The sequence below is a fragment of the Theropithecus gelada genome, chromosome 16, assembly GCF_003255815.1.
Source record: "Theropithecus gelada isolate Dixy chromosome 16, Tgel_1.0, whole genome shotgun sequence".
Classification (NCBI taxonomy): domain Eukaryota; kingdom Metazoa; phylum Chordata; class Mammalia; order Primates; family Cercopithecidae; genus Theropithecus; species Theropithecus gelada.
Window position 1 is genome coordinate 54810268 of NC_037684.1, and position 27242 is coordinate 54837509.

Consider the following 27242-nt stretch of genomic DNA (forward strand, 5'->3'; position numbering starts at 1 on the left):
TTTTTTTTTTTTTTTTTTTTTTTTGAGACGGAGTTTCGCTCTTGTTGCCCAGGCTGGAGTGCAATGGCGTGATCTCAGCTCACTGCAACCTCCACCTCCCAGGTTCAAGCGATTCTTCTGCCTCAGCCTCTCTAGTAGCTGGGATTACAAGCATGTGCCACCATGCCCAGCTAATTTTTGTATTTTTAATAGAGACGAGGTTTCTCCATGTTGGTCAGGCTGGTCTCGAACTCCCGACCTCAGGTGATCTGCCTGCCTTGGCCTCCCAAAGTGCTGGGATTACAGGCATGAGCTACCGTGCCTGGTTTGTTTGTTTGTTTGTTTGTTTGTTTGTTTGTTTGAGACAAGGTCTTACTCTGTCATCCAGGCTGGAGTGCATTGGCACTGTCTCAGCTCACTGTAACCTTGACCTCCCAGGCTCAAGCGATCTTCCCAGAGACATAGATTTTTGCCATGTTATCCAAGCTGGCCTTGAACTCCTGGGCTCAAGCAGTTCACCTGCCTTGGCCTCCCAAAGTGCTGGGATTACAAGTGTGAGCCACGGCACCCAGCCTTTGTTTTGAAATTTCGAACTTAACTAGTTTTAAACATCTTGACACATTTGCTGATCATTCTCCTTCTATTTCTGAACCCTTTGGAAGCAGGTTTCAGGCACGATGCCCTTACTATTTCAGTGTGTGTTTGCTAAGAACAGGGATGTTTTCTTCTGTGAGCTGGGTGACACCACGATGGTGGCCACGTGCAGAGCCCTTCTCACTGTAGAGTGATAAATGGTCCATTTCCGTTTGGTCCCAGAAGTCAGAGGTAGAGTTAATTCCTTGCCTTTCTCCAGCACGGTTCCCGGCACACAGTAGGTACTCCCTGAGTGCCTGTGATGGTGGGTTCTTGCACGACTGGACTTGCAGGTGGATGTGGCATTACACGTGAGCAGGGCATATGCGGGCCTGTGTGTAGATGCAGGTGGACAGGGACTGGGCAAAGGCTGCAACCTGCAGAGCTGTGGGCTCGTCCACGCCAGGTGTCCCTGTCCGTGGTGTGCACCTGTGTGTAAGTCCAGCTGGGCTGTAAAGAGCCATCTCTTTTCTGAAAGTTGATCTGTTGGTCACTCTAAGCCCCAAGCAGCCAGGGGCTCATGGGGTCTTCATGAACACCCCTCCTGACCCCCGCATGTGCAAAGGTCCTGGGGCTCAGGGGTCGCAGGCTCCATCGCCCCAGTGGTTGTGGGGCATCTGGGCTTGTCAAGACACCTTTGCTTCTGCCCTCAGGGTCCCTTTGGGGACTTTTGTCCTTGCTGGGGTCCGGAGTTTTCTGGCAAGGCCTAGGGTCCCCTGCCAGGTGCTCTTCCTCCCCTCCCCTTCCAGGCACAGCCCCCCCACCAGCACCTTATGATTTCACAGAAGACAAAAGCCAGGAGACTGCGTGGGCTGTCTGCCCTGACAGTTCCAAGGGGAGGCTCCAGAGCAGCCAGCCGTGAACCCCAACTACAATTCAGGAAGCTGCCTGCGGGGAGGAGGAGGGAGGGGGGATTCTCTCGGAGCAGGCAGGCAGCCACGCTGGAGAGCCCCTCCCCAAGCTCTTCATTCCAGCCCTGCCCTGCCCCCTGCCTTGCCGATGGAGCCTGTCACCCTAAACCCAGCCTCAGTAAACCAACCCAGGCCAGAGAAAGAGAAGTGCGGCCCCCTTGCCCGTGTAAGTGGAACTGCAGCAGAGCCGATAGCTCAGCCATGAAAAAATCATGAGGTCGCCAGGCTGCAGGTCTGTTCTCAGGAACAACACCCGGGGCTGGGCCCCTGGGACTTGGTGCTGGGCCGGCAGTGAGGACATCAAGGCACGGTGTGCCCAACAGGGTGGCCCTCACCTGGCTGCAGGGCCAAGGGGACAACAGAGCCTGGGCAGGGGCTTGGCACAGGGATGAGGAGGAGGGTGGAGTACCTGGGAATCACTGGAGACCGGGATGCCAACAGGAGTGGCAGCAGTCGGGCCTGGCACTGAGGCAGGGGCTCCTCCGATGCCTGCAGGGAGGGCTGCAGGTGCTGCTGGCCCGTGAAAGGCATGGTGTGCAGCCGCGGGGCTGCCACAGGGCTCCATGTCCCAGTTTCCAGGGCTCCAGGCCAGCAGGGTGAGGAGCGACCTCTCCCCCAGCTGCACACAGGCAGGCCTGTGCCAGCTCACACCACCAGCACCAGCACTGCAGGGCACCCAGCCTGGAGCATGTGCCCAGTCACCATGGCAGCAGACAGCGTGCCAGCAGGAGCCCAGGCTGGGCTCTAGCATCCAGGATCAGTGGTCTAGGCATGGCGGGGGGAGGGGCTGGGGTCCTTCCCCTTGTAGCACCAGAGGGGCCAACTGGGTGAGAGGGAGGGGAAGGGGGACCCTGCGGCGCCAGGACTGCCCGTCCACCAGCACCTCAGAAAGGGAACGATTTCCTGAGGGCTCTCAGGAAACCTGAGGACGGACACCAGGGGCCGGTGGTGGTGCATGGCTTCCTGGTCCTGCCCTAGCTGGCCTCGCACTGAGAGGGATGGAGGCTGAGGCTCAGGCCTCAGGGGAGGCTGTCGGGGGATTCTGATGGCTGAGGCACTCCTTGTCATCTGGGCTCAGGTGAGGCCAGGAAGGCTGTCACAGCTGGCTGCTCCCTGGACCAGGGGATTGGGGGTACTGCTACCCCGAACAGCCTCTCAGTGCCCACCAGGACAAGGCACCCCCTCCTAGGTGCAGACCTCAGCTTTGGCCTCACTGGGCGTGGGCTTCCACCCACCAGCGTCTGAGGTGGGTGAGGGTGGGGCGTGGAGCTCTCCCCACAGTGCAGCCTGCACAGGTCAGGGTGGCAGGTGCGTGTGTACCCCCTGTGAGTGGTTGCATGGCACCTCTGGAGGTGTGACCACAGGGCTTGGTGGGGGTCAGTGGGAGGGGTGCTCCCTGTTGCCTGAGAACGCTGCGGGGGGCTAGAGCGCCCCAGCCCACCACATGCTCTTTTGAGTTGCGTATGTCTGGAGTATGAATGGGACCCTGGAAACAGCCTCCCTTGGGCAGTGTACAACCTGGGCTCCCTGCTGGGCAGCCCTGAGTGGGCTCTCAGGCTGGGATCCAGGATGACACTCCCAGGGTCCAGAGCTGGCCCAGCAGCTGGCCCTGCTGGCAACCTTTGCCCACCCTCGTCCATGAGCACCTTCACACACACGCACACCACACTCGTACACATGCATGACGCTGCACCCATTGGCAGAGGCTCAGTCCATCACACAAGAACCTGGCCCTGTGCTGGGGTCCCAGCTACTCAGGAGGTCAAGGTGGGAGGATTGCCTGAGCCGAGGAGGTCGGGCTGCCATTGGCCAAGATAGCACCACTGCACTCCAGCCTGGGTGACAGAACAAAACCCTGTCTCTAAAATAAATAAAAAAGAACCAGACGGCCAGGCACGGTGGCTCACGCCTGTAATCCCAGCACTTTGGGAAGCCGAGGCAGGTGGATCACCTGAGGTCAGGTGTTCAAGATGAGCCTAGCCAACATGGTGAAACCCCATCTCTACTAAAAATACAAAAATTAGCCGGGCATGGTGGCACACACCTGTAATCCCAGCTACTCAGAGGCTGAGGCGGAGAATCGCTTGAACCCAGGAGGCAGAGGTTGCAGTGAGCCGAGATCACGCCACTGCACTCCAGCCTGGGCGACAGAGCAAGACTCCCTCTCAAAAAAAAGAAAAAAAAAAAAAAGGCTGTGCCCAGTGGTTCATGGCTGTAATCCCAGCACTTTGGGAGGCTGAGGAGGCCAGATTATGAGGTCAGGAGTTCGAGACCAGTCTGGCCAACATAATGAAACCCCGTCTCTACTAAAAAATACAAAATATTAGCCAGGTATGGTGGTGGGCGCCTGTAATCCCAGCAACTCGGGAGGCCGAGGCAGGAGAATCGCATGAACCAGGGAGACAGAGGTTACAGTGAACCAAGATTGCACCATCACACTCCAGCCTGGGTGACAGTGTGAGACTCCGTCTGAAAAAATAATAAAGAACCAGACTCCCCACATCCAACAATCTCAGGCACTTATTAAGTACCTGCTGTGTGCCAGAAACCTTGCTGGGGATCCAGAGGAAACAGTGCTAGCAGGTGGCTGGGCAAGAGTCTGGGGTCGTGAGGTGGAGGCAGGAGGGACTGGAATCCTTGCCAACGGTGTCCCTCCAAGGAAGCCCGGCCCAGGCACCCACGCTTTAGTCGCCCTCCCCTGGGGCCTGAGAGTCCCCCTGAGCTCACACACCTGGGTCAGTTCCAGGCAGCCCCACCCAAGGTGGAGCTGTGAGGCCCCAGAACTGAGAGGCCGCCATCATTCCTGGCTCTGCCACTGAGAGGCTGCCCAGAGCCAGGCCCACTTAGCACCTGGCGGCCAGGCGTCCTCCTGCTGGGCACCCGATGCCTAAGCACCCTGCCAGCCCAGGCAGTGTTAATGAGGCCGTCATGCCAATCAGAGGGACAGGCCGCCTGGGCTCCTTCACAGCCTGGCTGGGCGTTGGGGAGTGGAGGTGAAGCCAGTGTCTGTGTCTGAGGCGAGGGGACCATGGGCACAGCTGCCCCTCCGGCGTCCCCTACGACTCACAGACCAACTGAGCTGTGCCCTCACAATCCAACGGGAGGCTGGGCACAGTGGCTATGCCTGTAATCCCAACACTTTCAGAGGCCAAGGCGGGCAGATCACTTGAACTCAGGAGTTCGAGACCAGCCTGGGCAACATAGTGAAACCCCATCTCTACTAAAAATACAAACATTAGCCGGGCATGGTGGCAAGTGCCTGTAGTCCCAGCTACTTGGGAGGCTGAGGCAGGAGGATTGCTTGAGCTCGAAGGTAGCAGTGAGCCAAGATTGTGCCACTGGACTCCAGTTTGGGCGAAGAGCGAGACCCTGTTTCAAGAAAAAAAATTTTAAAAAAGATCCAATGGGAAATTGAAGTGCAGGCAGCACCCCAGCTTGTGCCCCTAATCCAGAGATGCTTCCCTGGCATCGGTGCTAGGCCTGGGTCCTCAGTTCCTTTGCAACTGTGGGAGAGAGTGTGTGGGCATCGTCTCTGGGGAGGGGGTGTAACTCCAGACTGCGTCTTCCTAGGATGGTGCCTGGCACATGACCTGGTTTCGCACACAGTTGGTGCCTCATAAAAGCGTGTGAATCACAGAGGCGGATGAGGCCGGCGCACAGGGAGAGGCAAGACCAGGCCCTGGCGTCGTGGCGTGCACCATGCCCTAGGCGGTATTTGAATGTGGGAGTCTCTCTGCCCCCACCCGGGCCCTGAGCATGGGGACAGTGAGGACAGGTTCCTTTTCCTCCCGTGTCTGCAGGTGCTGGGCACGGTTGCTATCCAGGGCTTATAGGACAGAGGAAAAGTCCCTGAGTCTGTGCACACTCTGCCACCGTGGCCCCGCCCATCTCTGGGGCCCACAGGTGCCCAGCCCAGGCCCCTTGCTTTTGGCTAGACTCCTGCCATATGGGGACCCCCATGATAGCCATTCAGGAGACGGGGGGCCCAGGAGGTCAGGGGATTGACTCCAGGCCATGACCGGAAGTGCCCTGCGGCCCCTGTTCCCAGTCCCCAGGGAGATCTGAGGGTCACATGCTGTTATGAGGAAGAGGACACCAGGTTGGCCCTGGCCCAGGGTGGGCAGCTCTGGTTTCACTACTTGGCTCTGAGCCCCTGAGGCAGGTGCGGGCACCAGGCATGGTGAGCAGGGCCCAGTGCCCCTCAGGCTCTGGGGAAGGGGTGCAGCTAGGCAGCCCAGAGCAGGGAGGGGCTGGGGACAGGTGTGACCGCTTCCAGTCCTGCTGGCCTTCATCCTCTCCCAGATTCCAAGGGTCCCTGCTGGGAGCATGGGGTGGACAGCCTCCCACCAGCCTCCCGGATGCACATCCGTAAAGACTCCAAAGTGAAGTGAGGCTGGCTTCACTCCAGCTCACAGCAGAAGGGGCAGCCTCAGGACCAGCGACTTGCTCAGAGTGCCCAGGAGTGTGCCGGGGCCAGGCCAGACTGGGGCCTCTGACCCTGACCCTTGCCTGCAGGGCTGCACGGCCACTGTGTTCCACCTTCCAGTGTGGGCGGCAGTCCAGTGCACGTCATTCTGGGGCCTGAGCAGTGTGGCCAGAGGCTGGCCTGGGGTGGAGATGACCTGGCTGTAGGTTGTGGGTGGGGTCCTTGCTGTGCTCCTGGCAGCAGGAATCAGAGAAGCAGTAACTGGATCCGGCTGAGGGCCTGGCGGCCACCGAGGGTACACGCGGCGATCGGGTTGCGGCCAAGCCGTGAGCGTTCCACCGGGCAGCTCTACATCAGGAAGGGCCGGCCCAGGCTGGGAGCCCACACGGGGTTGGAGGAGTTGGGCAGGAACAAGAGAGGCCAAAAGGTGCAGGGCCATGAAGAGGGGCGCTGGGCCTACACTGTGAGGAAACAGGGGTCAACCCTGCCCTCCAGCCCTGCGGGCCCTCAGGCTCTGGACTCTGTGCAATCCAGGAGTGGCTGAAATCCAAGCTCAGAGTAATGAAAAGGACTGCTCCTAAGCTGCGCGTCTCTGATCCGCTCTCCCCACCCGCCCTCTGCTGCCCGCGGGCCCTCTAAGAGCTTCCCAGGCTGCTGCCGCAGGTCAGAGGCGGGTCAGAGCACACAGGGGGTCCATGACGCCGGCTGGGTCTGGGGGCTGTGGGCCAGCTGAGCCGACCTGGGGTTCTGGGGGACCGCGGGGACCGTGAGCACTCAGAGGGAGCGTCCCAGGCCCCTCCGGGGACCCGGCCAGCCTGAAGATGCCGACCAACGGCCTGCACCAGGTGCTGAAGATCCAGTTTGGCCTCGTCAACGACACTGACCGCTACTTGACAGCCGAGAGCTTCGGCTTCAAGGTCAATGCCTCGGCGCCCAGCCTCAAGAGGAAGCAGACCTGGGTGCTGGAGCCCGACCCTGGACAAGGGTCGGCTGTGCTGCTCCGCAGCAGCCACCTGGGCCGCTACCTGTCGGCAGAAGAGGACGGGCGCGTGGCCTGCGAGGCAGAGCAGCCGGGCCGTGACTGCCGCTTCCTGGTCCTGCCGCAGCCAGATGGGCGCTGGGTGCTGCAGTCAGAGCCTCATGGCCGCTTCTTCGGGGGCACCGAGGACCAGCTGTCCTGCTTTGCCACAGCCATCTCCCCGGCCGAGCTGTGGACCGTGCACCTGGCCATCCACCCGCAGGCCCACCTGCTGAGCGTGAGCCGGCGGCGCTACGTGCACCTGTGCCCACAGGAGGACGAGATGGCTGCGGACGGTGACAAGCCCTGGGGCGTGGACGCCCTCCTCACCCTCATCTTCCGGAGCCGACAGTACTGCCTCAAGTCCTGTGACAGCCGCTACCTGCGCAGCGACGGCCGCCTGGTCTGGGAGCCGGAGCCCCGGGCCTGCTATACGCTGGAGTTCAAGGCGGGCAAGCTGGCCTTCAAGGACTGCGACGGCCGCTACCTGGCACCCGTGGGGCCTGCTGGCACCCTCAAGGCCGGCCGAAACACACGGCCCAGCAAGGACGAGCTCTTCGACCTGGAGGAGAGTCACCCTCAGGTGGTGCTGGTGGCTGCCAACCACCGCTACGTCTCTGTGCGGCAAGGTAAGGAGGGCACAGGTGGTGACCTCCTGAGGGGTACTGGGACCCCCCCCCTGCTTCGGGAAAGAGGCCGTGGGCGTCTCAAGGGGAGTGGCGTCGTGTCTATGTGTTCGCATGTTTGTTCTGGGCTGGGGGTCCATGTGGGACATGTGTGGCCACTCAGGGTCGGGTGGGTGGGCCTCCGGCCATGTCCAGGGGACCCCCACTGAGGGGTGGTGGCTTCAGGGTCAGAGGCAAGGGTTCCCGGCCTTTCTCAGCATAGCTGGAGAATGTCTCAGCCAAGCCCTGGGCAGCTGCAGAGTCCGAGACTGGAGAGGTGTGGGCCAGGCGATGGGCAGTGCCCAGCAGGGGCAGGAGGCCTGACCTGGTGCCATGAGGGGCATGTGGGCAGGAGGCTGTGGGGGGCCCATATTTCCCCTTCTCTTCCTCCATCCCATTTTCCGGACTTTATTTATTTTTTGAGAGGGAGTCTTGCTCTGTCGCCCAGGCTGGAGCACAGTGGCGTGATCTTGGCTCACTGCAAACTTCGCCTCCCGGGTTCATGCCATTCTCCTGTCTCAGTCTCCCGAGGAGCTGGGACTACAAGCACCCGGCACAACGCCCAGCTAATTTTTTTGTATTTTTTAGTAGAGACAGGGTTTCACTATGTTAGCTAGGATGATCCCGATCTCCTGACCTCGTGATCCACCCTCCTTGGCCTCCCAAAGTGCTGGGATTATAGGCGTGAGCCACTGCACTCGGCCGCATTTTCTGGACTTTAAAGGAAGTTGGGGAGGGGCCCAGGGCAGGGCAGGGAGCCCAGGGTAGGGCGGGGATGGCACCACCATGTGCCTGACCAGTGGAGCCTCATGTCCTCAGGAGTTGGGGGGCTTAAGGTCAGCTCCAGTGCTGGAGGACACAGTGGGCAGGCGGCCTCACCCGGGGCCTGGGCTCCTGGTGGGGAGGCACCTCCCTCCCCCAGTGGGGCATGGCCTGGCTCTCCCCAGTTCCTGGGTCACCAGTTGCCTCCCTGCGTGACTCCCTCCACCGCCTGTGGGGTGAACCCCAGCAGTTCCTCCTTCCCCACTAGCTGAGCTCTGAGGCAGACGCCCTGGCCCGGGCAGTCACTACCCACCTGGGCTTCTGGCTCCATGCACCCCAGAGTGGATCTGAGGTAGTCTGAAGAGGCAAGGTGGGGAGAGCCGGGTGCATGGAGCTCCTTCTCCCAACTCGGGTCCCTCCAGACCAGCATCAGCTGGGCAAGGAGAGCTCCCCTATCTCCTGGCAGCTCCCAGGTGCCCACCAAGCCCCTGCCCTGACGGATGTCCAGGCCCCCTGGGCACACGGATACTCTGGGGCCAGACAGCAGAGGCTCCACCCTGCACACTGAGAGGGGAGCCCGGCCATGGCTATGGGGTCCTGCACCTGCAGTCAGTGTCCTCGGGCCTATCCCAGCAGTGACAGGGTCCCAGGAGTGAGGGTTCAACTGTGGATGCATGGTCATGGCCCTTCCTTCCCATCACAGCCCACAGTCCAGCTGCAATGCCTGCTGGCCTGGGCCTAGGCCCGGGCATGTGGCCATCCTTAGGAGGTTAAAGGGGGTAAGTGGGACAGTGGTAGTGAGAATGCTTCCTCCATGGGAGCCAAAGACACTGGACCTTTAGCCATTTGTAAATGGACAGCTTGGGAAGCAGACTCAAAGTGGCAGCCATGGCAGTGGCCATGGCATTGGTGGTGTGATGTGGATGGTGGCATGGAGGTGGAGGTGAGGGCAGTGGTGACAGTGTGGTGGCAGCGGCGACGATGATGGTGATGGTGGTGATGGTGATGATGGTGATGGTGCTGATAGTAAGAGTGGTGGAGGGATGGGGACTGTATGGACCATTTTTCAGTCTCTTGATCCTCAACCACCCTGCATCTGACCCCATTGTCCTTTTGAGGGGAGAATCCCCTACTCAAGACTGGCTCCCATCTCCCACTTTACAAGCAGGAAGCAGCAGCCACTCACCTCCCTGCCTTTAGCAGGGCCAAGGGTGAGGACCTGGCCGCCAGGTGTTTCAGGCTCTGGATTGGCGGCCAGTGCTGTGGGGAGCAGGACGTGGTATCTCAGTCCTGGGGCATGGAACCCCCCAGCTTCCAAGGCAGCTGCAGCGTGGGAGGTGCCATAGTGTCCCCCACCCGGCCTCTGTGGAGCGGCCACATGGCAGGCCCTTCATCGAGGCATCTCCCTGGCTGGGCGGCCCCTAAGCCTCTCTTCCCCCTGGGAGGAGAGTGAGCACCCAGGCTTGCATGTATCCCCCCCCATCAGCCAGAGCCTACTCATTTCTGCCGACAGACAGCATGGCAGGCAGTGTCCGATGCTGCCAGTAACAGAAAACTGGCCACAGGCTGGCTCCAGCAGTGACATAATCATCTGAAATGGGAGTCCAGAGCCCTGGGCATGGTGGGTTCCCAGGCAGCCACCATCACCCGCTCAGCAGCTTCCCCGGGGTCCTCTGTTCTTACTTCTTTGCTGAACCACTCTCCTGGGTCAGCTCTGACCTCAGCCTGACGCCCTCACGGTCGTAATGTGGCTGCTGGTATTCCAGGCCTCACATCCAGGCAGGACCAAGTCCAGAGGAAAAAGAGGCACTGGCTCTGCTTGTGTCTTCTCAGGAGTAAGAACACTTCTCCCCTAAGTCCTAGGAGACCTTCTTCACGCTCATTGGCCAGAACTGAGTCCCCCAGCTGCTCAACTAGCCCCTCTGGAGTTGGGTAAAACCAGTGTTGCCCAGGCCAATGCCAGCTGCACTCCTCTCCTATTTTGAGGTCATTTCTCTAGAAGCAGATGGCTGAATAAGGCAGCCCCAGACAGCATTCTGTCTGAAGGAGGTGTGGGGGCAACACTAGGGACACCAAAGTGCTGGTCCGGGAGGCACAGTGGCGGGGGCAGCCCTGCGATGTTGTGGCTTTATCCCTACTCTTCCTTCAGTGCCCGCAGGGACGGCGTTCCCACGCCCCTCATGGGCCCCTCCTCCTGAGGGGTCCTGCTACCCCCGGGCACCATGTCAGTGTTGCCCTCCACTGGGCCCAGACAGCTGCTCTTAGCTCAGTATTTGCCAGGATCTAGAGCTGGTGGCAGTGGGGTGCTGGCACGAATGCTCGGCCACAGTGCAGGGGACATGCTGGGCACTCCTCTGCATCTGATCAGTGGTAAATGTGAGAGAGACCCCAGCCTGGGGTGTGAGGGGCAGCTTTGGGGCTCTCAGAAGGGAACAGGTCCCAAGCTCTCTGGCACAGTCATAGCCTGGTGCCCTCTCCCCTGGGGACAGAGTGGGATGGGATCTGGCCCCACCCTCAGGCCCTGTGGGGCTCTGCCCACCACTCCCTCCCAGTCCCCAGCTGGACAGGCCACCAGAGTCCCTGGGCCTCGTGGGGGGCTCCGCAATTTGATACATCACTCCCAGTGGCCAGTTGCCATGGAAACAGGGAGGTGGCTTGTGGCAGGAGCCAGGGACTCAGTTCACAGAAGATCCTGGGGAGGCTCTGGTGTCTGCTGTCCCCATGCTGGGCATGGGTGCCCCTCCATCCCCTCGCAGGAACCCCAGATGGAGCCCAGGGCAGTCTTGTCCTCCCCCAGGGGTCCCGGGAGACCAAGCACAGATGCTTGGGGCTTCTGCAGAGGTGACAGGGACCAGCCCCTGCCTGGTGCCCAGGGGTGCCCCCATCACCATCCCCATCCCCACCATCCCCATCGTTAGGTCCTGCCTGTGCCCACCCAGCAGCTTAGGGTGAATTATAAATAGAGGCTGGTGTAAGCCCTGGGTCAAGAGAGCAGGGCAAGGAGATTACCAGCTGATTACTGATTAGCAGAGAGTGGGGGCTGTGCCAAGCAGAAGGGCCTGGCTCCTGGGGGTGTGGAGGGAGGTCACGGCTCCCTTGGGGACAGTGTGCAGGGTCCACAGACGGCACACATGGCCCTGGGGCAGGGTTCCCAGGCTCTCTTGAGAGGTGCCTTCCAAATCTTCTCAAGTCAAGAGATTTCTAGATGAGACCCCTCTGGCTTCAGGGGTGCCCCCAAAAGCATGCCCCCATCCCCTGCTCCCTACCCAGGAGAGGCGTGAGGGGCTTCCCCATCTCCTCCCTCCAGGGGTCAACGTCTCAGCCAATCAGGATGATGAACTAGACCATGAGACCTTCCTGATGCAAATTGACCAGGAGACAAAGAAGTGCACCTTCTATTCCAGCACTGGGGGCTACTGGACCCTGGTCACCCATGGGGGCATTCAGGCCACAGCCACACAAGTGTGAGTGCACACATCCCTCCCTCCTCCAACATCCCCGTTACCACCATCACTATCCCCACCATCATCGCCATCCCCATGACCATCATCTCCATCTCTACCATCACTATCATCCCCATCCCCATCTCCACCACCATCCCCATCTCCATCATCTCCACCATCTCCACCACCATCCCCATCTCCACCACCATCCCCATCCCCATCTCCATCATCTCCACCATCATCCCCATCTCCACCACCATCCCCATCCCCATCTCCATCCCCATCTCCATCCCCATCCCCACCACCATCCCCATCCCCATCTCCATCCCCATCTCCATCCCCATCCCCACCACCATCCCCATCCCCATCTCCATCCCCATCTCCATCACCATCACCATCCCCATCTCCACCACCATCCCCATCTCCATCCCTATCTGTATCCCCATCACCATTCCCATCACCTGCACCATCACTTCCGCCACCATCACTGCTTCGGCCGTGAGGACTGCCGTGGCAGCTCAGAGAGGAAAGCCCACTGGGGCCAGGTAGCTCCTGATGGTGGCGGGTGTGTCAGTGGAAGGCAGGCTCCTGTTCCACTCCTTGGAACCTGAGGAGGATAGGGAAGAGTTACCCTGCACCCCCATCTCCTGCTGTCCTGAGGAGACCTTTTGCTGCTCCCTCCAGTTCCGCCAACACCATGTTTGAGATGGAGTGGCGCGGCCGGCGGGTGGCACTCAAAGCTAGCAATGGGCGCTACGTGTGCATGAAGAAGAATGGGCAGTTGGCGGCCATCAGCGATTTTGTGGGTGAGCACTCTGCCTGCCAGGGACTGGGGCAGGGGCTGTCTCCACCCAGGGACAGCCCCTGCCCAGACACCCCATCTCCACCGAGAGCTGGACCCTCCCTAGCCCGTGGAACGGCTGCTGTCACGGAGTCATACTTGCTAGTCAAGATAACCGTCTTGGCAAGGGAAACAGTTAGGCCCTTACGGGAGTGTCCTTTCCCCCGCTGCCGGGAACCTCCTAGGCACCTTGCCAAGGCCGCACATGAGGCAATGGCAGGCCTGGGCCCCTAAGTCCAGGTGTGGCGCTTCCCAGGCCGCCCCCCCCCCCGGCCTGGACAGGGAAGGTGGCGGGAGCGGCAGCGCAGCAGACGCTCTCCCTGCCAGGCAAAGACGAGGAGTTCACCCTCAAGCTCATCAACCGGCCCATCCTGGTGCTGCGCGGCCTGGACGGCTTCGTCTGCCGCCGCCGCGGCTCCAACCAGCTGGACACCAACCGCTCTGTCTACGACGTCTTCCACCTGAGCTTCAGCGACGGCGCCTACCAGATCCGAGGTGCGCGGCGGGCAGGGTGGGCACGCGGGAGCGGGTCGCAGCGGGCAGGTGGGCACCCCGCCAACGCCGTCCCGTCCCCCAGGCCGCGGCGGCGGATTCTGGTACACGGGCAGCCACGGCAGCGTGTGCAGTGACGGCGAACGCGCCGAGGACTTCGTCTTCGAGTTCCGCGAACGCGGCCGCCTGGCCATCCGCGCCCGGAGCGGCAAGTACCTGCGCGGCGGCGCCTCGGGCCTGCTGCGCGCCGACGCCGACGCACCGGCCGGGACCGCGCTTTGGGAGTACTGAGGCCGCGCGGGCCAGCCTATCGCGCATTAAACTGTGTCTGTCTCGCAGCTGCGCGTGGGCTTTCGGGTGCCGCTTGAGGGTCCTGCAGCTGTAGGGGGAGGAGGCCCACAGTTTCGCACAAACGAGAGCGCGCCCAGAACCTCCCGGTGCCCAAGGACTTGCGTCCAGGAGGCGGCCTTGTGGATGGGCAGGGTGACAGGGCAGGGTGACCCAGGCCGGTGGAGGTGGGGCGGAGGGGAGGTCTTGAGGACGTGGGGAAGATGGGGGCTGGGGGTGGGTGGCGGACTGAGCCTGGGCGGGGTGAGGCCACCAACACATATCACAGATGACCTCACTGGACACCACCCCTCCCCAGCCTAGGTCCTCAACCCTCCCTAGCCCCTGGCAACCCCTTGCTCTCCCCGACTCTCAGAGCAAGACACGGGCACAAGCGCTGGACAAAGGTCAGAGCCAGAGGCTCCTGCCAGGGGGGCAGAGGACAGCCGGGGAGCACAGTGCGGATGGGACCGTTAAGGGGTGCAGGCCCGCCTTGGTGGGTGGCTCACCCGGCCCCCGCTCTCCCAGCAACACAGGTTGTGGCCCCACTGAAAAGGCCGGATTTGGAGTGTCACCAGGGGGGCCTTGCTCCCTGAGATGTGGTGACCACTGAGGGAGACAAACCCTGACTCGGAGCACCCCACGGGCCCCTCCCACTCCACGGAGAGGAAGGCAGGAGAGCCAGGCAGTGGCCCCAGGCCTCCCAGACACCCCCGTGGAGCAGAGCCCTCCTCAGGGGTAACTGGGTCACAGCGAACACTTTTTCCTTGGAGGCCACCCCCGTGCTGGGGGCTCCCAAGCAGTGCCATGACTCTGGAGGGAGCCCAGTGAGAGGGTGGGAAGGGGTGAGAAAACACAGCCGAGGCCGGAAGTTTCACAGACAGGGTCGTTTGTCACAGCAGAGAAGCACCTCACGGCTCCTACCCGCACTCTTCGCGGACAGTGCCTGCAGCGGGAGGCACGAGCACCCTCCCCAGATGAAAACACCAGCACCAGGAGGCGGGCCGTAGCCCAGTCTGAGGGAGGGGGCTGGGGGCTGGGGCTCAGGGCACCCCCAGGCCACAGTGCCACCGAGTGGCCCTGAAAATAGTGCACAGTGCTGGGTACAGCCCCGGCCGGGGGCACCTAGTTGTTGAGCATTCCGGCCACAGGCCACCCGATGGCCCTTCCTTGGTGTGGCGCAAGGCCACGGGCACTTGCAGGAGCTCCCTGCATGCTGTTTTGTGCTTTGGTCTCAGGGAGCACCCTCCCACCTCGGGGTCCCAGAGTGGGCAGCCGGGCAGGTGTGAACAGTGTGACAGGGGTACCGTGGGGCGCCTGGTAGCGCCACCCAGAGGGGCAGCTAGTGCTCCTGGTGGTGCGGCAGCAACAGTTACAAACTCACCCCAAGTCCAAACCCCAGAAATCCTGTTTCTCCGGCCCTTAGGGTCCAGAATGCACTGCACTGCCTCCTGGCCTCAGGGGCTGCTGCTGCGGCGGGAAGGCTGCCCAGCAGTGAGGAGGGCGAGTGCAGGGGCTGCGGCCGCGGTCAGAGGAGGAGAGAGACCAGCAGAGGACGCGAAGCTGGACCGGCCAGGTTCAGAGCCCACCTCGGTTGCTCCCAATCAGAATCTGCTTTGTGCTTCGCGGCCTTCAAGCACTTTCATGAGTGTTCTGTTCCCACGTGGCCAGGTCACACCTTCCCTGACGGCTCTGACCAGGCCAACTCAGTTTTCCTCTAAAACCACGAAGGCCTGGGGGGCTGTTACAGAGGCTGGAAGCGTAACCAGAGTCGTGGCCAGGGCAGGCCCGCCTGGTCACAGCAGGATGAGGCTGGGGTGGCGCAGCTGCCGGTACACCTGCAGCAGCCTCTGGGCGGTGGCGCAGGAGCTGGCCTCATCCTCTGTGCAGAGCCGGTCGCGCAGGGTCTGCACCTCCCGCAGCAGCGTCTGCAGGTGGAGCAGACACAGCTCAGGCCCCCACCTGGCCCTGGGGATGTCACTGGATGTCTCTGGGGGACCCACCACTTGCAGGACCATACTTGGGAAGTGACAGGTGGTCCAAGGATGAACACTCATCTGGAACCTTAAAACATGGGACACGCAGCCTGGCCTGGACACCTGGCCCCTCAAGGAAGACGAGGGGCAGGAAAGGCTGTGGTCACTCGGACTCTGCCCCAGGCCCATGGGAGCCGAGCCCACGCACTGCGAGGACTCTGCAGACTCCGGGTGACTGGAGAAGGGCCTGCTGACGGGCGCTCCTGGCTACCCAGGTGGAGGGGATTGTCCAGGGCACCGGGTGCTCACCTCGTGGTTGGCATGGATCTGGCGGAGATACTGCACACGGAGATCAGGAGCGCTGGAGCCCTGGGCGGCCTGCTCTGTCACCATTGTCTGGGGGCGACACAGGGGACATGCTGGAGAGGGTGTGCCCCAGCACCTGCCCCCACACCCCTCGAAGCAGGGTGACCCTCTCCTTCTATCTGCCCAGCGCTGCCTCCCTGCCTGGCACCCCCCCACTCCTGCCTCCCTGCCTGGCACCCCCCCCCCCCCCCGCCCCCCTCCCTGGCACCCCCCCACTCCCACCTCCCTGCCTGGCACCCCCCCACCCCCGCCTCCCTGCCTGGCACCCCCCCAGTCGCTTTGCTGTTTTCCACCCCACTGTTCACCTCGACTTCCTGCCCTCCAGAGCAGCAGGGCACAGAGCCCCTGGCCTGACAGTTTCTTGGAAATGAACTTGTTTGGTTCTTTTCTCTCCACTAGTGGGACCTTCCTTGTCCCCAAGAGCCACACTCTATGCAGATCCAGACCTGCCTGCTGCCCCCTTCTCCCATCCTGGGCTTCAGGCCGCTCAGGAGCACAGACCAGCCAGGGAACTGCCTTAGCATCTTGTGCAGAGACCCTGGCCTGGCCATTCACTCAGTCACGCGGCACAGCCCAGTGTGGGCTGCGGCACCGGCTCCCTGGGCTTGGATCTAAACTTCCCAGATGGGCTCAGGCCTGTAATCCCAGCACTTTAGGAGGCTGAGGCAGGCAGATAACTTCAGGTCAGGAGTTCAAGACCAGCCTGACCAACACGGTGAAACCCCATCTCTACTAAAAATATAAAGAAATCAGCCGGGCACAGTGGCTCACGCCTGTAATCCCAGCACTTTGGGAGGCTGAGACGGGTGGATCACGAGGTCAGATCGAGACCATCCTGGCGAACACGGTGAAACCCCGTCTCTACTAAAAAACACAAAAAAATAGCTGGGCGAGGTGGCGGGCGCCTGTAGTCCCAGCTACTTGGGAGGCTGAGGCAGGAGAATGGTGGGAACCCGGGAGGCGGAGCTTGCAGTGAGCTGAGATTGGCCACTGCACTCCAGCCTGGGCGACACAGAGCGAGACTCCGTCTCAAAAAAAAAAAAAAAAAAAAGAAATTAGCCGGGCCTGGTGACAGGAGCCTGTAATTCCAGCTACTCGGGAGGCTGAGGGAGGAGAATCACTTGAACCTGGGAGGCAGAGGTTGCAGTGAGCCGAGCTCGCTCCACTGGACTAGCAGCCTGGGTGACAGAGCCGGAGCTCTATCTCAAACAAACAGATAAATAAATACAACTAAATTTCCAGATGAGCCTGGGCAGTGAGGTTCCTGCAGGCTCTTGGAGCAAAGCAACTGAGAAGAGATCCTGACACCCCGAGGGGCAGCACTGGCCTGCCTGGGGTCCCAGAAGTGCTGGTAGCTGCTGTGTGCTGGGTAGGGTCCTGAGAGCACTCCTGCTCGTGGGGTGGGCACCTAGCTGTTGGGGGACACTAAGGTCTGCAGCCCAATACGAGATCTGTGTCCAGGAGGCAGCAGCAGTGCGTGGGCTCCTGTGGGCTGACTCAGGCCCCCCCAGATTCATACAGAAGCCCTAGTGCCAGCACTCAGAGAGTGGCTGCGTCTGGAAATGGGGTCTCTGCAGATGACCAAGATGAGATCGTGGGAGTGGATTTGACCCCACATGACTGTGTCCTTGTAAGATGAGAAAAATCTAGACACAAACCCAGGGGCTGGAGCTCTGCTCTTGGCAGGGAACAGGACTTTCTTGGGGACCAGATGGCCCAGTGGGCAGAGCTTCCTTTGACAGACAACACCTCAGCTCTGGAGATCCCCGTGGTGCCCCCAGCACTCAGGACAAGACCCCCAAGCCCAGGCAGCCCCCCATCATGGTGCCGTGAGATCACTGGGGTCACAGTGCTGTGTGACATGCTCATCAGGGTCATGGAAGTGTAGGGTGCAGGGTCCTTGCACCAAACGAAATCTCTGGGTCATGGTGCTGTGTGAGCTGACGTGTTCATTGGGATCGGCCATCTGAGCCACCTGGCGGGGCTGGGCAGAGTCACTGCTCACAGAGGGGCCTCGTCTCCAAGCGTCACCACAGTGCCCACGGGACTTGAGCTGGCATCAGGCCGCAGGCCCGGGGTCTCAGGGTTGGGGAGGCCTGGGCATGCACGTTGATAAGCCCAGGTGGAGCCGAGGCAGGGACCACCCCTAACAAGAAACTCCAGAACCGGTTTCTAGGGTTGCTGCAGACCCACTGTGTGGGCCAAAGCTGTGCTACAGTCCTAGTGGGTAGGTGTGACAGCTGCCCTGCCGAGGGCACAAGTTTAGACTTTAGCTTGGAACTTGGAGAGCTGCTTCTCAGATCTGGCAGCCGCTGGCCCAAGCTGGCTCTGGGCACAGCATGGAAGCAGCTATTCCTGTGCCAGGGAACCCCTGGGGCTGTGAGTGGGGGGAGCTGCAAACTTCACTCTCTTGGCAAAGACGTGGAGGCTCCCAGCACCTTGTTCTAGGATCCACGCCCAGACCACGGCCTCTCTATGCAGCCTCTGCCCAGCCAGAGAAGGGAGGAAACCCTGGGCTGACCTCGCAGGTCACAAATAGAAGCCCACTGGCCTCGTAGCCCGGGCAGTCCTTGCACTCACAGGTGCCCGGGGGTGACGGCACACCTGGGGAGCAGCACTGGCCTCCTGAGAGGGTCCACCTCATGCCTCTCATCGCCCACAGCCCCACTGCACAACACTGCACTCAGCGGCAGAGCAGGCTTGGATCTTCCTACAACTCCCCTGCAGGGAGCTGCAGACCCCGTGGCCAGCAGCTACAGGGTCCCATGCACAGACCTTAGCGAGCGACCCACAGATCCTGGCCGCCTTCCTGAGCGGGCCGACATACCTGCATGCGCCCGACAACGGCATGGTGCGCCCTGCAAATGTCGGCCAGAGAGGAGCTTTCCACTTGGATCTCCACTGCCTGGATGGGCCCGGCTGGGCAGAGGTCGGTCATGGCCACCTGCAACACAGGAGCCACCTCACTGCCTGCCTGTGGCACCCCCACCTGCCCGGGGGGCTCAGGCTACACAGAAGCCTCCCCAGCTGGCAGCACGTGAGGCCAACCCCCTGCCCTGGGCTGTCCTGTACCCTGAAGGAGGCAGAGCTCAGTACCCTAGTTTAACTTTTTCCACCTGAAGAACCAGCCACCAACCAGTGGCAGGAACCTGCTCTGCGCCCAGATGTGTCAGGAAGACCCCGTCCCTCAGACCTGTGGAATTCACGCAGGGCCCTAAGCCAGACTGGGGCCTGCTCCAGGAGGAGGCCACTGCAGTGACATGCCTTGTGCACAACCTACATGTAGATCTTGCATGCCCCTTGGGGGGCCCAGGCCTGTCCCCCCACACCAGGCATCACAGATCACCTCTGGCAGCAGGGTTAGGGCATCGCTGTGGGCACTGGGAGTTGCTAGGCCTATCTATGGGACACCCACCTGTCCCTTAGGAAGGCTGGCCTGAGCTGAGCTGGACAACAAAGAATGGCAAGAACAGGCCAAGAGCCAGGAAACCAGGCTTATCCTCCACACACCACACAGGAGGTGAGACGCCAGGGGCCTCGGGAGCCCAGAAAGGACACAGTCACCTGCGGCTCTCCCACAGGGGTTGTTAGCACCGACCTGCAGGGCCACCAGCAGACCCAGCATCCGGGCTGAAAGGGCCACGCAGTGGGCAGTCAAGGCACCCGAGGGCCGAGGCTCGATTCCAAGTGCAGACTCTGGGCCGGGCGTGGTGGATCACGCCTGTAATCCCAGCACTCTGGGAGGCCGACACGGGCAGATCACCTGAGGTCAGGAGATCAAGACCATCCTGGCCAACATGGTGACACCCCCATCTCTACTAAAAATACAAAAATTAGCTGGGTGTGGTGGTGGGGGCCTGTAATCCCAGCTGTTCAGGAGGCTGAGGCAGGAGAATCGCTTGACCCCAGGAGGTGGAGATGGCAGTGAATCAAAATCGCGCCACTGCACTCCAGCCTGGCGACAAAGCGAGACTCCATCTCAAAAAAAAAACAAAACGAAAACGAAAACATAAACCAAAACCAAGCGCAGACTCTGAGCCCGGCAGCCTTGCCCATCCTCGGGGACACACGCGTCCTGGCAGCCCGGGCTACCCTGCAAGAGCCTCTGCTGGTGGGACGTGAGGGTGTGCTGGAGGTCATGAGTCTCTGGAAAGGTGTGCACGACAGGGGCTATAGACCAGCAGGGCCATTCGCCATTCAGCAGCTTCCGCGACGGGTCTGGAGCCCGCGAGCAGTGCAGGGGGTTAGCGGGGCTGCTGCTCCTGGGGTACGGGTGTTGCCAGCAGCACTGTGGAACCTGCTATGACTTCAGCACTGGACAGGGGAAGGGGGTCCTCATGGCGGACAGGGCTGGACAGGGCCAGTCCTCGGGGATCTGAGCTGCAAGGCCCTCCCCGCCTGAGTGGGGTCTGCTTGGCGTAAGGGGAAATTGTCACATCACAGTCCTCTGGGGAGCTCGGGAGAAGGCTGCCGGGCCCCCGCCCAGGGTGAGGGGTCCTCCCGAGCTCCAGCCCAGGGGCCCCACCCCAAGAACTGCTGGTGCCGAGGCTCGTTTGCCTGAACCCCTGCTTGCCTCTCGGACGATGAGGTGAACGTCAGCGCCATCAGGGGCCACTCCCTGGATGGAAGACAGCGCTCGAGCCCTCACGATGTCCACAGCAGCATTCTCAGCAAGGAGCCACTGCAGGGTGGCACAGCACAGGGGCACACCTGGAGGGGAGGCACCAGCCAAGAGCTCAGCCCGATCCTACCAGGTGGGCATCTACATGGCTGCCCCAAAGTGCCCTTCCCAGAGCCATCTAAGCATCCCAGCTATCCACAGCCCCACCCTAAGCTGCGGCACGGTCAGCTGACTCAGAGAAAGGAAGGAGGCCGCTGCTCAACTCTCTCTGCTGAACAAGTCCTGCGATGGGTGGGGGCAGTTACAATCTGTGGAAGGTGAAAACCCCACTTTGGGGGACCTGGCAATGCTCCTGGGGGCTGAGGTTAGGAGCAGGCAGCACCACCCCGGCACTGGGCAGACACACCCCAGGGGATGGCTGCGGCTGCCCTCTCTGCACAAGCCCAAATCCAGAAACCATCCAAATACCCATCTGCAGTAGAATGGAGACATCTGCACCTGTGACAAAGGGTCTCACACACATGGGGGAGCAAAGGACAGACACGAAGAAGGGACCGCACACTCCATTTTGTGGAGCTCACAAACGCCTGATGAATGGTGCCGGGGCTTTGGGGTGAGTGCAGCTGACTCCCTCCCCGGGTGCCTGCGATATGAAGCTCACAGTTTGGCTCCTTTGTGACTCTGCTGTATTTAGGTTACGCTTCCATATATAAGTTTAAAAAACAAAACTGAAAAGAAATACATGGTGAGAGGGCCCCACATAAGGCCAGACCCCAACAGTGGACGGGATGCAGGCGAAGCTCATTTCTTGAGCAGAGCTCGCTGGGCTGGGGGGCCAGGCCGCCCCACAGGAGCAGCTGGGAGAAGGAGGAACAGCCCATGTCCACAGGCCCGAGGTGGGTGGGGTGGAGTGGCTCATGCAGGGAATCCCAGCATTCTGGGAGGCCCAAATGAGAAGATCACTTGAGGCCAGGAGCTCGAGGCTGCAGTGAGCCATGACTGTACCACTGTACTCCTGCCTGGGCAACACAGCAAGCTGTCTCTTTAAGGAAAAAAAAAAAAAAAATCCCCAAGGCTGAGCAAAGCCAATCAGTGCCACCAACCTGAGTGGCCGTCCTTCAAGGCAGCCCTGAGCAGCTCCGCTGACACTTTGATGGAAGCCACAGATGGGGGCAGGAACTCGGCCCGCAGGGAGGCGGGTCCTGCTGGCTGGCTGCTAGGCTCCCGACAAGTTTCCAGAAAAGTGGCCATGGGGTCGCGGGTGGGGCCCAGTGGGGAGGGGGCCCGTGTGTGTGGCGGGGCCAGACCAGGGAAGCGCAGACATTGCAGCATGTCCACTGTGTGCCTGCTCAGGGGCAGGCAAACGCCCTCTTGCTCAGGCAGGACGTCGGAGGGGCACTCATCCAGAAAGGGGTCCTCAGAGTCCGAGGGGGCGAGGGCCCCGCCCACCACCTCCCTGAGACTGTAGAACAGCGTGCAGGACACGGTCACAGGCAGGTCGAGCCCGCCGTTCTCACCAGGGCCCAAGGGTAGTGTCACCTCCCGCCGAGCACCGGGGCCGAGCTGGTCCACGGGGATGGTGTAGGTGATGGCCGAGCAGGCCGAGTCCAGGTCAAGGGCACAGGAGCTGGTGAGCACCTGGATGCACAGGGTCCACCCCTGGTCCAGGCTGAAGCTGCTGCTGTTCTCTAGCACGCAAGTGGCCATGAGCATGTCCTGCGTCTGCAGGCGGCTCCAGGTGGTGCTGGTGGTGCAGGAGATGGGCCTGGGGCCCGCGCCGCTTGACAGCAGTGCACAGCTCACGTTCATGGCCTCGTTGAGGCTTGTCAGGGCCTTGTTCCGCTGGTCAACCGCTTTCTTTAGAAAAGACACTCTGCGAAAGACAGACATGACCCCCAGGAGAGGGGGGGACACCCACAGCGCCCGGTGCCACATCTTGACTCAGGCCCAGTAGGCACCGAACCTGGCTCCACAAGCACACAGTGGGCGTGGAGCCACACCAGAGAGGGGCTCCCGTTGCAGGAACATGTCTCTCCCGGTCCCACCCACATCGAGCCTCTCTGGAAGCTGCCTCAAGCCATCTGACCTGATCTCTCCTCTTGGGCTGCAGGAGGAAAGCGGACAGAGGATGGAGCTGGTGTTTGGGGGGCCTAGGCTAATCTGCCAGGTGCGAGAAGCCCACCACCCACATTTGGGCCACTCAGGGGCCAGGTGGTGCATTACCCCCCGCCTCGGCTCCCCAGAATGTTCCTAGTGGGTCTCTTTTCTCCCTTGCAGCCTTTACAGCGAAAGCCAGGAGGGTGGCAGGCACTACAGAAACAGCCCTAACCACAGGGACCTGGGGTGACAGGCCCCTCGCTCTCAGGACCCCAGTGGTCACGTGAGAGGTGCAGGGGATGCTGCGTGCACGCAGTGCGTTCTCTCTGAACGTCCCGAGGCCAATGCTGCAGGGGGAAAAGCACACTGGACCCTGCGCGGAGAGCAGGGAGGATGAGGACTCAGCAGGGGATGTCTCCTGTGGCCCACTAGGGAGAAAGGGTGGGGTGCTGGGGGGCAGTCCTGGCTCACCTTCCAGAGGCAGCTGGGTAGCCTGAGGCTCTCAAGATATCCTAAGAGGACAAGTAATGGCCGGGCGCGGTGGCTCATGCCTGTAATCCCAGCACTTTGAGAGGCCAAGGCAGGCAAATCACTTGAGCCCAGGAATTTGAGACCAGCCTGGGCAACATGGTGAAATCCTATCTCTACTAAAAATACAAAAAGTACCTGGGCGTGGTGGATTACTCCTGTAATCCCAACCACTCAGGAGGCTGAGGCAGGAGAATCACTTGATCCGGGAGGCGGAGGTTGCAGTGAACAGTGATCGTACCACAGCACTCCAGCCTGGGTGACATCAAGTGAAATTCCCTCTCAAAAAAAGAGGCCAAGTAGAGTGCTGTGGCTCACGCCTATAATTCCAGCACTTTGGGAGGCTGAGGCAGGCGGATCACGAGGTCAGGAGATCGAGACCATCCGGGCTAACAAGGTGAAACCTTGTCTCTACCAAAAAATAAAAAAAATTAGCCGGGCATGGTGGCGGGCACCTCTAGTCCCAGCTACTCGGGAGGCTGAGATAGGAGAATGGCGTGAACCCAGGAGGCGGAGCTTGCAGTGAGCCAAGATTGCGCCACTGCACTCCAGCCTGGGCAACAGTGCAAGACCCCATCTCAAAAAAAAAAAAACCAGAAAAAAAAAAGGCCAAGTAATGGCCTCTCCTGGACCATTGCCACCCGAGGACACCCAGACTCAGGACGACCCCACACAGACACACTACCTCCCAAGGATGGCAGTGCCAGCCTCTGCCCGGCCCAGGCCAAACTGCTCACCTCTCAGAGATGTCGCCAATTCCAGACAGCAGCTCCTTAATTTTCCGGCCTGCACTCTCTGTGGTCATCCTGGCTGGGCCAGGAATCTCAGAGTCTAGGTCCAGGCTGCAGGTCATCAAGCGGCCTTTGGCGGACAGGGCCAGGAGCTTGGTGCCACCTGGTGACAGACACACAAGGGGCCTGGTCCGCAGACTGGGAGAGGCAAGCAGCGTGACACTCAGGTGTTTCCCCAGGCTCCAGGAAAGAAGTCGGAAGACAAGACCAGTGTCCAGTGAGGAAGAGAAGGTCCCGAGACAAAGGCGCTGTCCCCACCCCGGGCTTCTGTCGGTGGCCCCGAGCCTTGCCATCTCTGACCCCGTCTGCAGCCCTCTCTTCCGCAGTGGAGACAGTCTGGTGTTTCCCTTCAAAGCCCTCCTCTCCTGCTGTGTATGTATTTTCCGTGGCGAGATTTGTTAGCATGCTCACAATGTGAGCACACTCGGGGAAATGCACTGGTTGGGGGTGTGTGGCTCTATTTCTCTCACCCCAACATTGGGCACACACAGCTAAAACCCTCTCTGGCTTTTTCTGTGGAAAACACAAAACTAGAATTCCACGATGCCATCTGCCTTTGGTCCAGAGCAGACTCACGGGCAGGCCACACACACAAAACTAGAATTCCACGGTGCCATCTGCCTTTGGTCCAGAGCAGACTCACGGGCAGGCCACACCATGACACGAGCAGGCATTTGCAGCCTTTGGAAGAAAGGCGAGTCCGGAACAGACCTCCCTGGGCGGCTCGCCACATAAGACCTGCGGAGGAGGCACTTGCGGCCGACCCCCGAGTTTCCTCCGAGTCCACAGCCGGCAAGCAGCACACTCAGATCCTACCAGGCCCAGGGCCACACCCTAGACCCCAGAGGCAGAACAATGCATAGACCCACCACCAGCCCCTGCTTGACCTTGAGACAAGAAGGGAGTTAACCACTAGGCTGTATCAACACCTGTCAGCGTTGCGAAAGAACAAGCCCAGGAAAGGAAGGCGGCCTGATAGTAGCAGACAGCCAAAAATGACGCTCCACCCTGGGCTCCCATCTTTTATTTTAGCCAGCAGCTCATACCTTCATGCGTCCTGGGAGAGGCGGACAGAGAGACGACACTGCAGATGTTCAGGCTGGCTGGGCACAGCATGGGGGGCAGGCCTCCCGGGCCTTCTTCGGGCTGCTCGGGGCCCAGCGGGGTGCTTCCCCGAGACAGATCCACCACACAGAGATCAGAAGGGGTGCTGTGGTACACGCGGCCACCCCCGCCACAGGCAGCGCAGAGCACGGGGCCTGGGAGGCAGTACTCCCGCAGCTCGGGCACCAGCTTCCCAGACTCATCCCAGCTGGCCTTGATGGCCAGCATCCGGCCATGGTGACCAAGGGCCACCAGGCAGTCAGAGTGCACATCCTCGTCAGGCAGAAAATTCTCTGCAGCTTCTGCAGCCTGTGGCTCTGTCTTCAAGGCCCCTATGAAGATGACAGGCTCCTCCAGGTGATGGAGGATCTTGACAAGGGCATTTGGGTCACCAGGGGCTGACCTGGAGGTGACCAGGGCCTTCAGGATCACACAGCAGAGCTGGCCATCAGGGAGACCACAGAGGACCACAGGTGACTGCAGGAGGGTGGCATCAGCTCCAAAGAGGAGCCCGAAGAGGGCGTCCTCCAGCGTGAAGCCCCCAGGGCCCCCAAGGAGGTCACGCGGCACCCTGGAGCCTGACGGTGACACACAGCATAGCACTGGAAGGAAGTGGGGGTCTGCAGGCTTTCCTGGGACCCCGGCTGGGGGGGCGTAGGTGGACAGCTCCACCTCACCGATCTGGCCTCCTGGCCGGGGGTCCTCCCCAGGACAGGGCTGCTCAAACAGCTGCATCTTCCACCGGGCGGGGCCCTGCACCAGGGTGACCAGCACACTGTCCAGCACGGTGAACGCGCACAGCGCAGCATCGGGAAGGATGCAGGCATCGGGGTCCACAGGGATCACAGGGGAAGGCTGGTCACCGTCCTCGCTGTCCCTGTCATCCCGGCTTGTAGACCTTTGAGAACAAGGGACGCATTGGTCAGGCCTGGGCAGGGTGGGATTCCCACGTTCTCTTCACCATAACCTGGCATGGAGCAGTCTGGCTCAGGGGTCCTCGCAGTGACCCTCAAGGCCCTCAGCAGTCCATCTGCCACATGGCCTCCCACCTTCCCCACGGAGGACACGCTTGACAGGAAGTACCAGACATTCAAAAGCAGCTTGAACGGACACCCCTCAGCACAGAACCGTCTGGCTGAGGTCCGGGTTGCAAAGTGCACAGGCTGCCCCCCCTCTACAGCCTGGGCCGCGGTCAGCAGCTGCCGGCTCTGCACTGAAGACAGGCCTGGCTGCCCGGAGTTCGCTTCCTTCCGACCCAGATGGTTTCCACTGATCACTGGCTCGGGGTCACGGTGCCTTTGCGTCTCCTCCCTCTAATAAACACCCAACCTTGGGGGCGTGTCTCACCAGACAGCACCAGGCCACCAGGGCCCAAAGGACAGGATCCCGCACCCCGAAGTAGGCTTAACCATGTGAACCCCGCTTACTAAGGACCGTAAGCAAGATACTTGCAGCAAGAGTGCTGGGGGCAGGGGCTCCAGATATGGGCGGGGATGGCGGCCAAGGCTCAGAGCTGGTGGCAGCCGGGGTCCCCAAGAGCGAGGAGGTGCGGCTGCTCGCTCTGAAGCAGTCCGGGGGCAGCAGGAGCGTGCGGGAGGGAGGCCGCGGGCCCGCCCTCACCTGCTCCTGCCCGGGTGGTCCAGCGACAGGCAGTAAAGGCCCCTCCGGGCGCACAGCGCGTACAGCAACCTGCGCGGCGCCAGCAGCTCCAGGTGCCACACCTGGTCGGGGAACCGGAACGCCGCCTGCGGACCGGGGCGCGGGTCAGGCCGAGGCGACGCGAGGGCCCGCGATCTTCATTTTCACGCGAACCGCCGCCCCCGCCCGGCCCCTCCCGCCCCCGCGGGCCGGCGCTCACGGTCAGCAGCCCGCCCTCCTGGTCGTACACGTAGACGAGCTCGCTGCCGGTGGACAGGAAGACCTCCGCCTCGTGGTACAGCACGCGGGGCTTGCCCGCCGCCAGGCCCCCGAGGGGACAGCAGAAGCCCGCCAGGTAGCGGACCCGCGGCGCGGCGCTGGCCATCGTGAGCGCGGGCCGGTCAGGGTGAAGAGCCCCGGCCGCGCGGCGGCGGCTCCGCCTCGGAGCGCTTTACGGCAGCCCGCTGTGCGGCGCGACCTCCGCCGTAAAGTGGTCGGCGGTGCCGGGGGCGGGCGGGAAAGGCCGCGCTGCGCTCCTCTGGCTTTTGCGTAAACCCCTTGATTCTCTGGGCTCTCGGAGAGCCCCTGAGTCCTGCCGGAGCGCACTCCAGCCGGGGACGGGGT

At 61.4% G+C, this 27242-nt stretch overlaps 3 protein-coding genes across 5 annotated transcripts in view; 1 reads left to right on the plus strand and 2 right to left on the minus strand.

Annotated features, from left to right (window-relative positions):
- The window catches only part of ACTG1 (actin gamma 1), a 12942-nt gene extending 10810 nt beyond the window's left edge, over positions 1-2132 (minus strand). The window contains exon 1 of the mRNA XM_025362616.1: positions 1933-2132. Coding sequence (XP_025218401.1) covers positions 1933-2088 — 156 coding nt within the window. The 5' untranslated portion in view covers positions 2089-2132. The remainder of the gene's footprint in view (positions 1-1932) is intronic.
- Positions 2133-4871: 2739 nt separating this feature from the next.
- FSCN2 (fascin actin-bundling protein 2, retinal) lies at positions 4872-13508 on the plus strand. Of its 2 annotated transcripts, none has more exons than XM_025362615.1 (5): positions 4872-7596; positions 11702-11858; positions 12522-12643; positions 12935-13173; positions 13256-13508. In XM_025362615.1, the coding sequence occupies exons 1-4, from the start codon at positions 6771-6773 to the stop codon at positions 13141-13143; spliced, it is 1314 nt and encodes a 437-aa protein (XP_025218400.1). In that variant the 5' UTR covers positions 4872-6770; the 3' UTR covers positions 13144-13173; positions 13256-13508. The 2 variants fall into 2 exon arrangements, with proteins under 2 accessions (XP_025218400.1, XP_025218399.1); XM_025362614.1 differs by having other exon boundaries at positions 13006-13173.
- Positions 13509-14365: 857 nt separating this feature from the next.
- On the minus strand, positions 14366-27076 carry FAAP100 (FA core complex associated protein 100). Of its 2 annotated transcripts, none has more exons than XM_025362612.1 (9): positions 26839-27076; positions 26601-26725; positions 24923-25878; positions 23823-23979; positions 21564-22333; positions 20413-20549; positions 18667-18783; positions 15783-15869; positions 14366-15425 (listed from the first exon to the last, which is right to left on the minus strand). In XM_025362612.1, the coding sequence occupies exons 1-9, from the start codon at positions 27001-27003 to the stop codon at positions 15294-15296; spliced, it is 2646 nt and encodes an 881-aa protein (XP_025218397.1). In that variant the 5' UTR covers positions 27004-27076; the 3' UTR covers positions 14366-15293. The 2 variants fall into 2 exon arrangements, with proteins under 2 accessions (XP_025218397.1, XP_025218398.1); XM_025362613.1 differs by having other exon boundaries at positions 26408-26725.
- Positions 27077-27242: the final 166 nt, after the last annotated feature.

Bases quoted from the DNA above. Each gene is read 5' to 3' on its own strand.
- FSCN2 (XM_025362614.1), top strand. From the start codon at position 6,771: ATGCCGACCAACGGCCTGCACCAGGTGCTGAAGATCCAGTTTGGCCTC. The intron at 7,597-11,701 runs GTAAGGAGGGCA...TCCTCCCTCCAG, and splicing joins CTACGTCTCTGTGCGGCAAG to GGGTCAACGTCTCAGCCAAT. The intron at 11,859-12,521 runs GTGAGTGCACAC...TGCTCCCTCCAG, and splicing joins CAGGCCACAGCCACACAAGT to TTCCGCCAACACCATGTTTG.
- FAAP100 (XM_025362612.1), bottom strand. From the start codon at position 27,003: ATGGCCAGCGCCGCGCCGCGGGTCCGCTACCTGGCGGGCTTCTGCTGT. The intron at 23,980-24,922 runs GTATGAGCTGCT...GTCTGTCACCAG, and splicing joins CTCTCCCAGGACGCATGAAG to GTGGCACCAAGCTCCTGGCC. The intron at 18,784-20,412 runs GCAAGCAGGGGT...CCTGTGTTGCAG, and splicing joins TTCACCTCATCGTCCGAGAG to GTGGCCATGACCGACCTCTG.